The sequence below is a fragment of the Megalops cyprinoides genome, chromosome 12 (genome assembly GCF_013368585.1).
Source record: "Megalops cyprinoides isolate fMegCyp1 chromosome 12, fMegCyp1.pri, whole genome shotgun sequence".
NCBI lineage: Eukaryota > Metazoa > Chordata > Actinopteri > Elopiformes > Megalopidae > Megalops > Megalops cyprinoides.
The window spans coordinates 28663614-28676982 of NC_050594.1; the positions used below are offsets into that span (position 1 = coordinate 28663614).

A 13369-nucleotide genomic window follows, 5' to 3' on the forward strand; every position below is an offset into this window, starting at 1 on the left:
AAAATGGAAATATAAAGATAGGAGTTGATATTTAGCTTAATTTTCTGTTTGGGTCTGGCCAAACATTGATTACAAGCACTTTATTTCTCTTATGTAGCTGAATCTAAATAAGCTATTAATGCTTCAGTGTTTTAGTCATATTGCAAATTAAGTAGATTTGCTGTCTGTTTCATTCAAAGCCTTACTCAACTTTAAGTTTCTAATAACATTAGTACAGATACTTGAATTAACTTCTACTAAAATTCAACTAAATTAAGTGCAGTACCATGTGAATGACGTGAATTAGTGATTTAAATGGCACCTGGGTTTTTTGGGAAAGTGAAATTTAGGGAAAGCATTTGGTTGGATGATTCATGTGTTTACAAAACTGTCTTGTTAGTGCCATTTACTTGGTGTGTGCTTGGTTTATTCAAATTAACACTTTACCTGGGCTTCATTTTTAATTACTAATGGACTTTTTGCAGAAAACTGCTAATCTAACTCAAGCTCCAATTTGTTGTACATGTGAAATAACATGTACTGTGTAAGGTGAACCACTCACAATGCCTCAGACAACAGCCCTTGGTTCACTTTGGCAGAATTTTTTGCATTGGGTCTTTTAGTTTTGTTTGGCATTGCAATATGCTGTGGCTTTAGTACTGTGTTTGAAATATTACATTTACTCATACATTTATTCAGCATATTGCATGGTCAAGAACAACTGTATACATTATGAGCAATGAATTGTTGAATTGTCTACTTGTTTATCGATGTGTACCACTCTGTTTGCACTGGTTCAGACCATCTATGTTTGAATTTTTCATGCAGTTTTATTCACATGTTGGTTATATTAGCACCGCCATTGGCGATTTTGACAACAGAACAGCTACTGGACACTATAATGTTTTTGTTCTTATTTGGCCCAATTTAAGAAGTTTGTTGTAAATATACAGAAAGGATGAAACATATATTGTTCAGGAAAAAAGTTTGGATATTTAACATTTGAAGTTTGCATATTTATTTTTCCCAGTTCAGTTTTCTTTGAATCTATCAAACTTGGTAGAGCCTTAATATAAAAAGGGAGAAAATATTTCTCAAGCACTTTAATTTTAACTTAATATTTTCATATGCAATTTGATATGTTGAAAAAAAAATCAGGCAGTGTTAGATAGTTGGACAGCCAGACATATGATAAATTGTAGCCTTCAAAGTCCTTGCCACTGAAGGATGTCTGAGACAGCCAGACAAATCACATTGGAATACAATTACAGTAATATGAAAAATGAAAATAGTGCAAGTTGTGAAATCTTGCTTACAGATATTCAACGTAATAAGCACAACGTAAATAAACATGCTTTGAAAGTAAGATTTTTATTTTACTATTATTGTTTGAAAAAAGTAATGACGCTCATATCATTTACAGATGAAACATCTGCTGTTAATCCAGGGTCTGTTCATGATGGTGAATGTTCTCCTGTTGAAGCACAGTGTCACAGACTTTTAGGCCTGTAAGCATTCTTCTACTCAGTGCCTGTATACCTTCATGGTGGTCATGGTTCAGTGTTGTTTGTGTGTTCCTCAGATGTTGAGCTCTGCAGGGGGTGGGTGAAGTATGTTTAAACCCATTCTCTGGGTCTTGGTAGTCATAGCACCTGAGTAACAGCCTTGCCTACCGAAGCTAATTGACTTGTAATCTGACATGTAGCTGCTCCCGTGGGGGGCAACGCGTATCTTCCTCTTTGGCCTTAAGATCTCCTTGGACTTGCACGGAACGGATGATTGATCCTGTGGGAATGGACAGTAATGTGCCTGATTTAACCCCCCAGAAAGATGTCCGCAGTGTTGTCACACCCTCACAAGTACTTGTGTTTGTTAGAACTGATACCCTTTACAAGTGCTGTGTAAGTATTTGTAGTACAATCCTTCATTTAACATTTTACAGGCAAACTGCAGAGTAATAGTGCTTTTAAAAGACAGACAGATGGTCTGCCCTTCCTCAGATAGTTTTCTGTCCTCATTGTGTTGTATTAGATTACTGTTGCTACTTGTCTGACATTGTAAAAATGGCAGGAATTGCAGTTCCTATTCATTGTGAGTTAGTGCTTTAGGGTAGTTAGTGTTGTCAGGTTTATATGGCATAGATCCTCGTGTCACCACAAAATTAAAATGTGCCTGTTTGACTTCCATGCATTTGCAATTCCTGTTTCATCCTGAGCTAATGCTAAATGTATGTTTTCTGCATGACAGTTGAGAAATGCCTTTGTGCGTTAATTTGCTTTGTGAAGTATCACTTGAATTTGATATAGCAACAATCAACTGCAGTCAAAAGCATCAATCATGCAGATCAGTGGCCTAAAAATGCCTGATGAAAAAGTCATTTTTTGTATTCCTTGGGGTATGAAGACTTCCAAGCAGCGGGTCACATGACATGCTTTTGGAGCCATGCATTGGATGCATGGTGACCTCGCACCATGTTTGAGAAGACTTCATCAACTTAAGGAGTGCACGCTGGGACTTTTCCTTTGAGGTGAACCATTACGGCCCTTCCCTCCCCCCAACCCCGGGATACATTTCATCTCAGTCTCTTTAAACGATTCCCCTTCATAGTGATATATGCATTCAGAACACCTTATTTGTGAGACCAGATCCAGCCCAGCTCTTTGAAAGACCAGCAGTTTACAGTTTGTTTTTTTCTGTAATGAATTAAATTTGTTTTTCGCTAAGCACCATGATTGATTAATTTTGTTGCATAAGCTCGCTGGACGTTTCATTGAAAGCAATGAGAAATTAATTCATTGTTAATGGGAATCCATTTGGCTTCCATGAAATACAGAAGTTTTCTCAGAAGATCTCTGAGTCATCTTGCTGTTTCCCATAAACTCAAAAATGCAGTCCTGTCACACTGGTACATGGTACTTGATTCATGATGTTTTACTCACAGGTTGAAAATCAAAGAAGACCTCTGTATGGTCTCACTTTTCCTGGGTCCCTCTGTCTTTGTTAGTGCTACTTAATTCAACAGTAAGTCTCACAAAAATGTAAGGCTTACTTGTACCATTCTGGCATTCTGCAATATTTATGTATTGTACATTACATTTCTATAGCATTTTTAAATTAAAATGTGTTATTTTCTCTGTGTGTTAATTGTACTTCCTATAAATATGAAGTTTCATGTTTCAGACCTGATATGCAAGAAAAAAGGTTTCCTTAGAACTGAGGTCAGTAAATGAAAGGAAATACAAAATGTACACTGCTGACACAATCAATAATGCTGTCTAATTGGTTTGTAAAATATTGCTTGGACCATTATCAAAGCCTTATTGTCCCCATAGGATGTGTCTGAAATGTAGAACGCTGGAATAGCCATCAGAATCAATAAGATGACCTCTAAATGATCCTGCAGCCTGATGAATTCTCCTGCCATTGGTGTACATGAGAGTTGGTGAATCTGTTTACCAGAGACATGCCTCTGTGTCCCAGACATGTAAACCATGTCAGGACTGTTCACTTTTGTGTTCTAGAACCCTAAAAGCCTTTAAAGACAATTTGGACAGTCTCCAGATGTTATTATTTTCAGAAATGAACAGTTTTAAAATGCTGTGTACTTGCAGGGTTATCTCATAATTCAAACAAAATGCAAGTACCATCTGTTTACATTTCAGTTTTGAGGCAGACTTCAGCCTACAAGGTTAATCAGTTACATTTTTAGTGAGATTTGTGGGAATTGGGTTAACCACAGCGATAAGTCAGAAAAATAAAAATGACCTTGTTTGACCATAGCTACACATGTGCTATGGCTACACATTGTGTCTTTACCTGAAATGAATAGCTCTTGCCATTTATGAAGGACCTTTTGAAACTTTACTATAGTCATAGGTGTCAAGAATTACTTCTAGCTGCAGCTGACATCAAGGACAGCCGTGTGATTTTTCATACATGCATCAGCTTGTCTTTAGCCATTTTGGATTCTGACTAAAGTCACTCAGCTCCGCTGCGGTGATGGTATCAAGTCTGAATGAAGAAGGGAGACGTCTGTACCTTCTTTGCACCGCACTTATAACCATGTCATGCCACAGAGCAAGAAGCTGTTGAGCCAACTGTATTGTGGCATTCTTAGCCTGCTTCTGTTGCCCTGTCACATCAAAGTCTTCAGGTAGATGAAAGCCTGTCTGAAAGTGATCTCCTCTCCATCCCTGTCTCCCCGGCTTTCTTCCTCTCTCCTGTTGCCCTCCCTCTCTATTAGGTCATAGCTTGGGGTGAGCTGCCTTCCTTTTGAAAAACAACAAAATACGGCAGATTTATTTTCAACGATCCCTCTTTTACGGTTTAGTGGTGTGCAGCTCCTGAATATACATGCTTTACTCATTGCCAAAAGGATATTACAGACACCACCTGGGACTCTAGTCATTATTTGGTTGAATGAGAGCTCTAGAGAATCTGTGGAACACTGATCCTCTATAATGAGGGAGACCATCAGAGTGTTGAGCTCCTGAAGCAGCAGGGCTGGTCTCAAAGCCACATTAGATCATGCGTTGTGTACAGAGTGGAGGTTAAGGCTCTTGTCTTGTATGCTTGTACTTGTTAAGAAAAAAAAAAACAAGCACAGTAAATAGGGTAAAGAAGGTGAGAAACTCACTTAACATGTCTGGGTAATGAAATCTCAGTGACAGTTACAGTCATTATGCTAACATCTGATTCCTTTTGACTGCTCCCAAATCCTCAGCAATGGCTGGAACGTCAGAGCTGTTTTGTTCCTTTAATCAGAAGAGGGAGACGGCGTAGCGCGGTGCGTTTTAATTAAGCGAGCCGCATGTGGGAGTTGACTTATTAATACAGTATGAAAGCGTCTCTCAGCGGGCTTCATGTGCAGAAGGCTGATCCCTCCCTGCCATGTCTCCCCCCACCAGTGCTCCCAGGTGTGTTATACTTTTAATGACCTTCTCTGCGGCCTCTGTGAGACCGCCCTCTCTCACTCCCTCACCCTGCCTAACCAGAGACACTGCGGAGCCGCATTTCTCCTTTAGGCTGCGGGTGATCCGCCACTTCACTGGGTCCCATGATTCCCCATTCTGCAGAGGGTTCTTCTGCCCCACCTCATGTGCCATCAATCACATGGCCTCGCTTTCCTGGAAGCAGTCCTCCCCCTGCGGATGGAATATTGATTCTGGTGATGACCATGCTGCAGTGCTGTGTTAGCCTTTAGGAAGGAACCTTGGCCGGAGCTGAGATTTGAGGATTTGATTGGTGGGGACGTGGACAGAACAGCCCCCCTCTGGGAGAGACCCCAGAAAGGTAAAGTGTGTTTAAAACAGGCCATTTTCCCATGTACTCACCCTGCAGGGGGAAGGAGAGCCACAGAGAGCCTCCATACTGCTAAATTCAGGAACGTCTTGCTCATGTGATACCAGGCTCCATCCTCTGCCCACGGAGATGTAATAGCAGGGATTCAAGTGCTAATTCTCTTGCAGGAAAATACAGTGGGAGTACCTTAAAAAAAAGCAAAATGTGAATTCTGCCCCGAGACAGGGTTGAATTCAGAGTGTAGGATTATGCCGCTTTGGTACATGGTAAGATGGTAAAGGCTTTTGGAAAGCTGAGGAGAGATAGGGGCTGATTATATCTGTCAGTTTCAGACACCACATGGTTTAGACGGGGATTTGCACCTGAAGCCGAGCCTGTCTCCCTCCGTGATACTGGGCCCATCCAGTCCCTTTATGACAATGCGCTCCCAACAATGGCGTCATCATCCACAGTCAGCAGAGAGTTCCCTCTCACAGACACCGCTCAGCTGTGTCCTCATGCTCTAGTTAACTCTGCTGAGTGGCTGCTCCTACCTCACGTTTCAATGGCTATTTCGGTGGCGTTGTGGCCACAGCTGGGCAGACTGTTGGCTACTATGGCAAGTCGGGGTTGAGAGAGTGCCCAAAACCAGACACCCAATATATGCTTGTTTTGTCAAACAACCCATTCGAGCAGCATGAATGGGACAGACAGGTGATGTTCACCTGCAATTCACTTCATGACGACCTGAATAGCAGAAAAAAATGGTCCTAGCCATTGTCATAGGGCCATACTGAACAAGGCCAGAAGTCCTGCTCTGTATATCAAATCAGTCTCTCTTCAATGGGAGATTTTGTGAACCCAGGCCACAGTCAGAATGTCTCGGTCACAGTGAGTGGTCTTTACTCAGTGTGATGGTGTGGTTTGAATTAGTCTATCAAGTCCCGGACCTCTTTGTGATTATTCTTTGATTGGCTGGAGATGAACCTGGGGAAACCCTTAACCCCAGCCACCAAGGCTCTGCACAGACACCTGAGCTGGAACTGGCCTCTCCCTCACTGACCCCATGCACCTCTTCCGGCCCCTTGGCACTATATCGTGCCAGGTTGAGGGAGGCCTGTCCACTGCCCACCAGGTGGTCCGGTCTAACTGCACCCCATGAGCCCGGATCCTCCCCCTGATGCAGCTGAATCCTGCTGTTCTTTCCCTGGCACTGTGAGGTACTGCATAAGGATCGCTGGCAGCGTGCAGTAGGTTCCATTGATCGGAGCTTTGTTGTTGAGGCTCAGATCTCTGCCTGTCAACAGCACTGTGTCATTGGACAACAGCCTGTATTTTATGAGGTTTATTTTTCACTACCTACACACTCATTCAAATGATTCTGTCCTTTCAAATGCGTGGACAAATGCCTTATTGACTATTGCAAGATGGCCTGGAAAAAGTAGTACCTATTTTTTCAAAACGTTTTGAACTTCACCAACCTCCGTTTCTGATTATTTTGTACAGTAGCCTCTATGGTTTCAGTGTAGCTTTCCTGAACACTACATGGATTTTTTCTCCTTTGGCAAGCAAATGGGGAGAGCAGTATGCCACCTGTGACCCTAGAAATCTGTTCAAACCATTGCTTAAAGATGGGACGAACAAGTCAAGATGACTGTCAATCCCACTGGGAACATTAACTAAGCGCAACACTCAAAAGGCTTTTTGCCCAATTAGGTAAAGTGCTGTGTGCGGCAGATCTGGAGAAAAGCACAATGTGTTACTGGAGTGTGTACTTTCCCAGCTCCAGTCAGGTAAACAAACCTAGGTTTCAGGAAGATGACTCTGCAAACTGGCTCTGAGAGAGGCAAGGTGCTGAGCTAAGTTCGAAATGGAAACTAGGCCTGCTGGTGTATCTCATTATTGTCTGTTATTACCTACATCACCAGTGACCCGTAATGAAAGAGTGAATCCGTGCTCACCCCAATAATTAATGAAGCAGTTCTTTTAGGGTTTCTTCTACATGCTGAAGGAACATTCTACATTGCCTGGCCTGAAAGGCCATTATTTCATTCCCGCATGATTGAAGACTGTTGAGAATATTCCTAAACTGTACCGCTGGCTTTTCTGCTGCCTAATTAATAATGCATTTCTACATAATTCTTCCCTGACATTAATTGAAAAGCCTGTTATGAGATTGCTTCGTTGCCTTTTTTTCCTCCCTTATCCCCGTAGTCATAATTTATAGCTTTGGAAACTGCGTCATGCTTTTACAATCAGATTGTAAAATGTACTGTGATTCGGCTGCCTTTTGTTATGGACGTCATTCTGGTGTTTGTTTACCATGTAATATACATGTTTTTCATATCAAACCAACACAGAAATGGTACAAATAGTACATTCAAAGCCTTACTGGCAGGTGGAAGGGCATTATTGTTTGAAAGATTCTTATTACAGAAAGTGCCCAAGTTCAGGTGAACTTCAGAGTGGCAACAGTAGCCAGATTGTCCACTTATATTCAGGGCATCTGTGGTGAAATCTGACCACCTCTGAGACTGAATCTAATCTGTCATCCACATCCCCTGTTCTCGATGGTGGCACTTTCACATCAGAAAGCTTTGGTTCACTCGAGAAGTGACTGATTCTGCAAGCAAGCACGGCCTGGTCTGACAAAGTAAATGTGACGTACTTTGAAATTTAACAGAATGTTGTTTTTATTACTTGGTTGAGAATTGTTAACCAGAAGGCTTCTACTCAGCCTATGGCACACATTAGCCAGATGTCTGGCCAGGCCAGTGCAACCCTCTTCACACTGGCTGGAGCTGCTGGGGCTAAAACGCTGATCTCTCAGAAGAGGTCAACAGCTCCCCCAAGAAAAACAAACATGAGTCTCATCTTAACAACTCACAGCTGTCAGATGTGATTTGCTCACCTGCCAATGGCAGTGTCCTTTTTATCCATAATGAGACATTATTTTTAAACTGCTGATAAAAGATAAAAGTGGATTCCACTTCAACGTTTGATATGCAAACCACTTCTTTCCATGACAGTTATTTTTTTCTCACTGCAAGGACAATACTCAGCATTGGTTTCTATGTATAAAAAGGGTGCATAAGAAGAGGGAAAGACCACAGCTTTACTTCAAGGTTTCATTACAGCACTGTGTATTGCAGTTTCAGTAATGCTGCATGTTACTTGCCACTGACCATGAAAAAACCCAGCCAGTGTCTTTGCAACAGTGCACCTCAGTGGAAGATGGTTTGAAATAGCACTAAGCAGTATTGTGTAATATGCTCCTCCATCCTTTGTTTTAACTACAGTTTCAATCAATAATCAGCCTTCACATATCCTTCCAGGAAACATAAAGAACTACAGGCTTGATTTTTTTTTTCTTTCTGCAAGTTCACCGGAGCACTAAGTGACTCAGAATCAGATCAGAAATGAATGCGTTCTCTTCGCAGATGCAGGCTTAGAAACGGCTCAGCTTTCACTTAGAGTTGGAAGGGAAAATGAAAGTGCACGTTGAAAAACCTCGCTGACAGCTAGTTTTTACTAAGTTTGCGTAGCCTTGTTGATAAAATGTTACAGTACAAAAAATATATTCTTGTTAATTATCTGGAAGATGCATTTCATCTCGTTTGTTAGTGACACCTATTTCTGCTCTCAACAATAAATGCTGTGTTATATATAACTGCCAATGAATCGTACTTATAGCAACAACCCCCTGAATAAAGCCTTGAACCTCTTTAGGAATAATTCAGGAATTAGCCCTAAATGTTTCGAACCGCGTATTTTTATACAACTTTGATAATACATAGAATATTAATGTCATGAAGATATACGTATTGCTTTTTTCTTTCTTTTAAAATTGTTAACATCTCTATAAACAGCACTTCAGTTCTTTGTTATCTCGTTCATTGCAAAGTAAACAGGTTACCGAAGACCATCTTTTTTTTATCAGGCCTATTTCCACCGTGAACTCCGCTTTGAAACATACTATCAGTCCAAAATCAACACAACCGCGCTGTTTCTGTAGTCAACGAGAACTTTATGCCAGCATAGACTGCTAGATTTTTTCAATAAAGATAGAAACCGTAACTCCATTACAAAAGTGAAAATGTTACGTCTGACTTCGAATCCACGAATTGTACATGACGATGACAATGTTTTGTTGTCTTCTTTCTCACTCGCCACGTTTTTCCACAGGACCAAATAGCAACAATCCTTGCGCAGTGCTCATTTTCAGGGTATATAGAACTCGTGTGTGTAATAAATAAAAAATCTCGGATCAATCAAAATAATATAGCGTTTAATATTAAAATGGTCTCTATCATAAAGAAGCTTTGCATTTTTATTTCTTACAAAACCTAAACAACAATGCATTTTACAAGGACGTTTATTTGTTGCGTGATATAGTCCTATGGTACATAGTTTTCATAAAAAGTATCTAATTTGGCTAAACTTCAATCCAGGCCGGAGCATGTACAATATCTGCCCTATGTACAATACCAAATACAATACATTTACATGGTTATATGCACATACCTGAGCGTAACTCAATACGGATCCCCCTATACCAGGAATCCTTATTAATTAGAATAATGAAATATATTCTGATGAACCATCACATAAAAGCCTTTCCCGTCACATAGTAGTAGCTCACCCGTGGCATGGCTCAGTCTCCGTTGAAAGGCGCTGTATCTCACGTTATTTACATGTTCTAGGATCCAAAATCGTCTCTCCTCTGTCTATATTTATATGTATGTTTATTATGTTAAAATAATGAAACAGAAGCGGATGTGGTTGTCAAATATGACCTTGAGCCCAGCCTTCCCGAACAAAGATAAATATTATTTAAGGCAAAACGCTAAATATAGTCGCTTGTCAAAATAATGGTCATGTTTTTAAAAACATTTTACGTTTCGACACGTGCGTAATTGCTGTCAATAATCCGAATGGTTAATGCGATATCAAGAAATTACGTGCGTTTTGATGCCTGTCACATGTTCACAGCATCTTCTGTGTCCGTGTAAATTCTTATGAGAAATAAGTTTCTCTAAGGAGAATACCTCTCTATCGTATCCGACTCTATGTGTGTATTTGCCAGATCCTCTTGGTTCCGACTCAGCGAGACCTTTTGGGCCTGGTCAGAAGTAGTTCCTCTTTGCAGTCCTTGTGGTCTTGCGTTAGCCGCAGCAGGGGCCTTCGATGGAGGCTTTAGATCCCACGGAGTAGCATCCGCAGCTCCTTGGTGAGAATTATGTTGTATTCCACCGACAGTGATAAGCCTGGACACATCTCTCTTCTCTCTTTGATCAAGTGTGGGGGGCTCTGAACGCGCTGTGGGACTTTGATTATTCACCGCACCCGCTGCAAGAGTGACAGGTTGGGACGCTTTGGTACCTTTAGCCACAGTGTCCATTCTTGCGGTTGCATCGCTGTATGGAGCGGAGGAGCGTCCTGCAGGTCCAGTGCGCGGGACAGAAGGTGAGATGTCGTCTGAAATTAGACTTGGACTCTTGCCTCTGTCCTCCCATTGAAAGACCTTCGTCTGGGACTCGGCTCGCAGATTAGCCATTGACCCCTGCGAAGCGGTGTTGTTCAGTGGGAAAAGGTCTGTTTGAGTAAAATTGCTGTCTGTAGTATTAGTGTTGGTGGAGATGTTCACGGAGAAGTTATATGCCACTGTGACTTCCTCGGGCACATCTGGTCTTCCAGCCGAGGAGGACGCGGACGTTGGTTTCCATATCAAGCTGTAGTAAATGGCCAAGATGATAGCAGCTAAGGACACAGACAGCACATAAGCGAAAACAGTGGCCAGTCTTACCCACTTTTTGTTAGTCTTCGCAGCCATCTTAGCCTTTTTGTCCCCGGTATATGTGGCAGGTTTGCCCCTCTCCATATTGGGCATGAAGTCCCGCTCCCTCATGTTCCCCCGGTTTTTCCCTCTATGCTCCACCACCCCGTCCGTCTTGAAGGTTTTTGTTGATCCACAATCCAAGAGAAGACTAGATTCTTGAGCTGAACAAAGAAAAGAGGCAACGAAAGGAACTAACAGACACTTTTTAAGGAATTGTCGATTTTGTTACAAAACAGATTCTTCTTTCATTCATCTCGACCCGGAAAGCACCGCCGTTTGTCTTTGAAATCCATTGCAGCATTCCATTTCTGAACGCGAGCGATAGCAAATTCTTATGTTCTAGTGTTTTCCAGGATCCAAGCGCGCTGCGAGCCACAAAATACAATTGTTTATTCCAATGAAAGCTCCAGGGGAATAAGCAATATTGCGAATCCGCAGTACTGGGTTCGATGTGATTTATCAGAGCGATTAAGTGAGATCATAAGGTACACAGCTGTCTGTCTACTTCAACAAATGAAGTGGCTGGATCAGCCACACATAGAGGAGGGGAGGCGGGCAAGGGTTCTTAAAGGGACTGCTGCGGTAGAGGGGGAGCTGCATTAACTAACGAGCCTCGCAGCACAAACGCGCAGCTCTTAAAAACTGCTGTTTACGTCTGTGCATCGCCAGCGAAATCTGTACTGTTTACTTGTGCATTTAACGGGACGTCTAAAACATCTGAGTTGCTTTACGTCTTGTATATTTTTTTCATTCCACATTCCAACATACCCATTCCGCAGTTATTTTTGCTGTGGACTTCATCCCTTCTTAGGAGACTGTACGGTGAAAGTGGGCATCTATGCGTATTACCAAATACCTTCTGTAATATTGGAGTAATGAGTCCCTATCTGCACACGACAGTCCTCTAGCAATCGAAGACGTAATTCGTCTACTGATATTTGTTTCTTCCCCTAGGTATATATAATTTTTTTAATGTTACGTAAGTCTGGAGGTTTGTTACCATGTTCACATTTTATATGTAAACGGACACATGAACATACAGACTTGTAGCGCTTGTTCACGGTTTTGGAGTGGTTGGTTCACTACACACAATATAACGCGCAGCACGCCTGTTGCTCGTGTGATAGATGCATCTCTTCAGAACCTTGGACAGCGATCACCTGTTTTCTCAGCTACAGGTTTTTAGAAGTCGAAACCGACCAGGTGTTTAAAGGGTAAACTGTGAGAAGCAGTGATGTACAGCATGATGCGTATCAAGGTAAAGTTTTTGTACCCAGCTAAGCACTTAAATGTTTAAAAAGAAATTGCCACAGCACTTGAAAGCACCAGATGGCCACATTACGGTTCAGATGAAATGCTGAGATTGGATCGGGGTAATTGAAATTACTGCTTTGGTCTGTGGACTGTGGTTTCTGAGATTTCCGAGTGGAATGCGTTGGTGTTGGCTTCTATAAGAAAATTGATATCTATGTCTATCCTGGGGGACAGCTCAACAATACACTTGAACATTTCGAAATGTTTCATAAGTATAAAAAACGCTTGGAAACTAACAGACAAAAAGTCTGACAATGATGGAAGTATTCTAACAAATAAATATATCCGGAAATATATTTTTGTTGATTCAAAAACACAAGTGAAATTATTTGTTGTGGCTGTCATATAAAAGTGTGATAAATTTTCATTATTTCTATTCCTATTCTATTTTCTGTTCCTGAAACAGTTAATCAAATAACAAACCAATCCTAGTAAGTACACTGTATACTAATTTTTATATTATTTTGATCATTGGGCACAGATTGAAATAGATTAAAGAAACACCTATGCTTGCATCTTTCTGTTGGCAAACATCAAACATCAAACTAACCACCCAATTCTTTCTAAAGGACTAACATTAAACTAATATCAAATATATTAACAACTTAAGTAATTAAGAGCTGAGCTGGTCAGAAAATCAGCATGTATAATATACCCCAAGGAACATGGTTGAGGCACACTGTTATGGTCTAGCATTGTTGTTCCTTCCATTCCCCTCTAGGGGGCAGAGTCAACAACGATGTACCATCCTGCACAGATAACTCGCCATTCAAATGTGGATATCTGATGACATATGCGTAACACACAGATGAGGACTGAAATCTGCTTTGCTGCTTGACACTCTCCCTAGGTACTCACTCTCTGGACGACAGCAGGCAGTAATGCACTGCAGTGCACCTGAGCAGCTCTGACAGGATGCAGCCCGGCTGCTAGCAGGCCCAGATGAGCCTCACTCTC

General features: G+C 41.5%; 1 protein-coding gene across 1 annotated transcript; it reads right to left on the reverse strand.

Annotated features, from left to right (window-relative positions):
• Positions 1 to 9645: 9645 nt before the first annotated feature.
• Positions 9646 to 11592, reverse strand: LOC118787346. Its single transcript, XM_036542875.1, has one exon. It carries the CDS (start codon positions 11165 to 11167, stop codon positions 10295 to 10297), a length of 873 nt encoding a protein of 290 aa, XP_036398768.1. The 5' UTR covers positions 11168 to 11592; the 3' UTR covers positions 9646 to 10294.
• Between the last annotated feature and the right edge of the window lie 1777 nt (positions 11593 to 13369).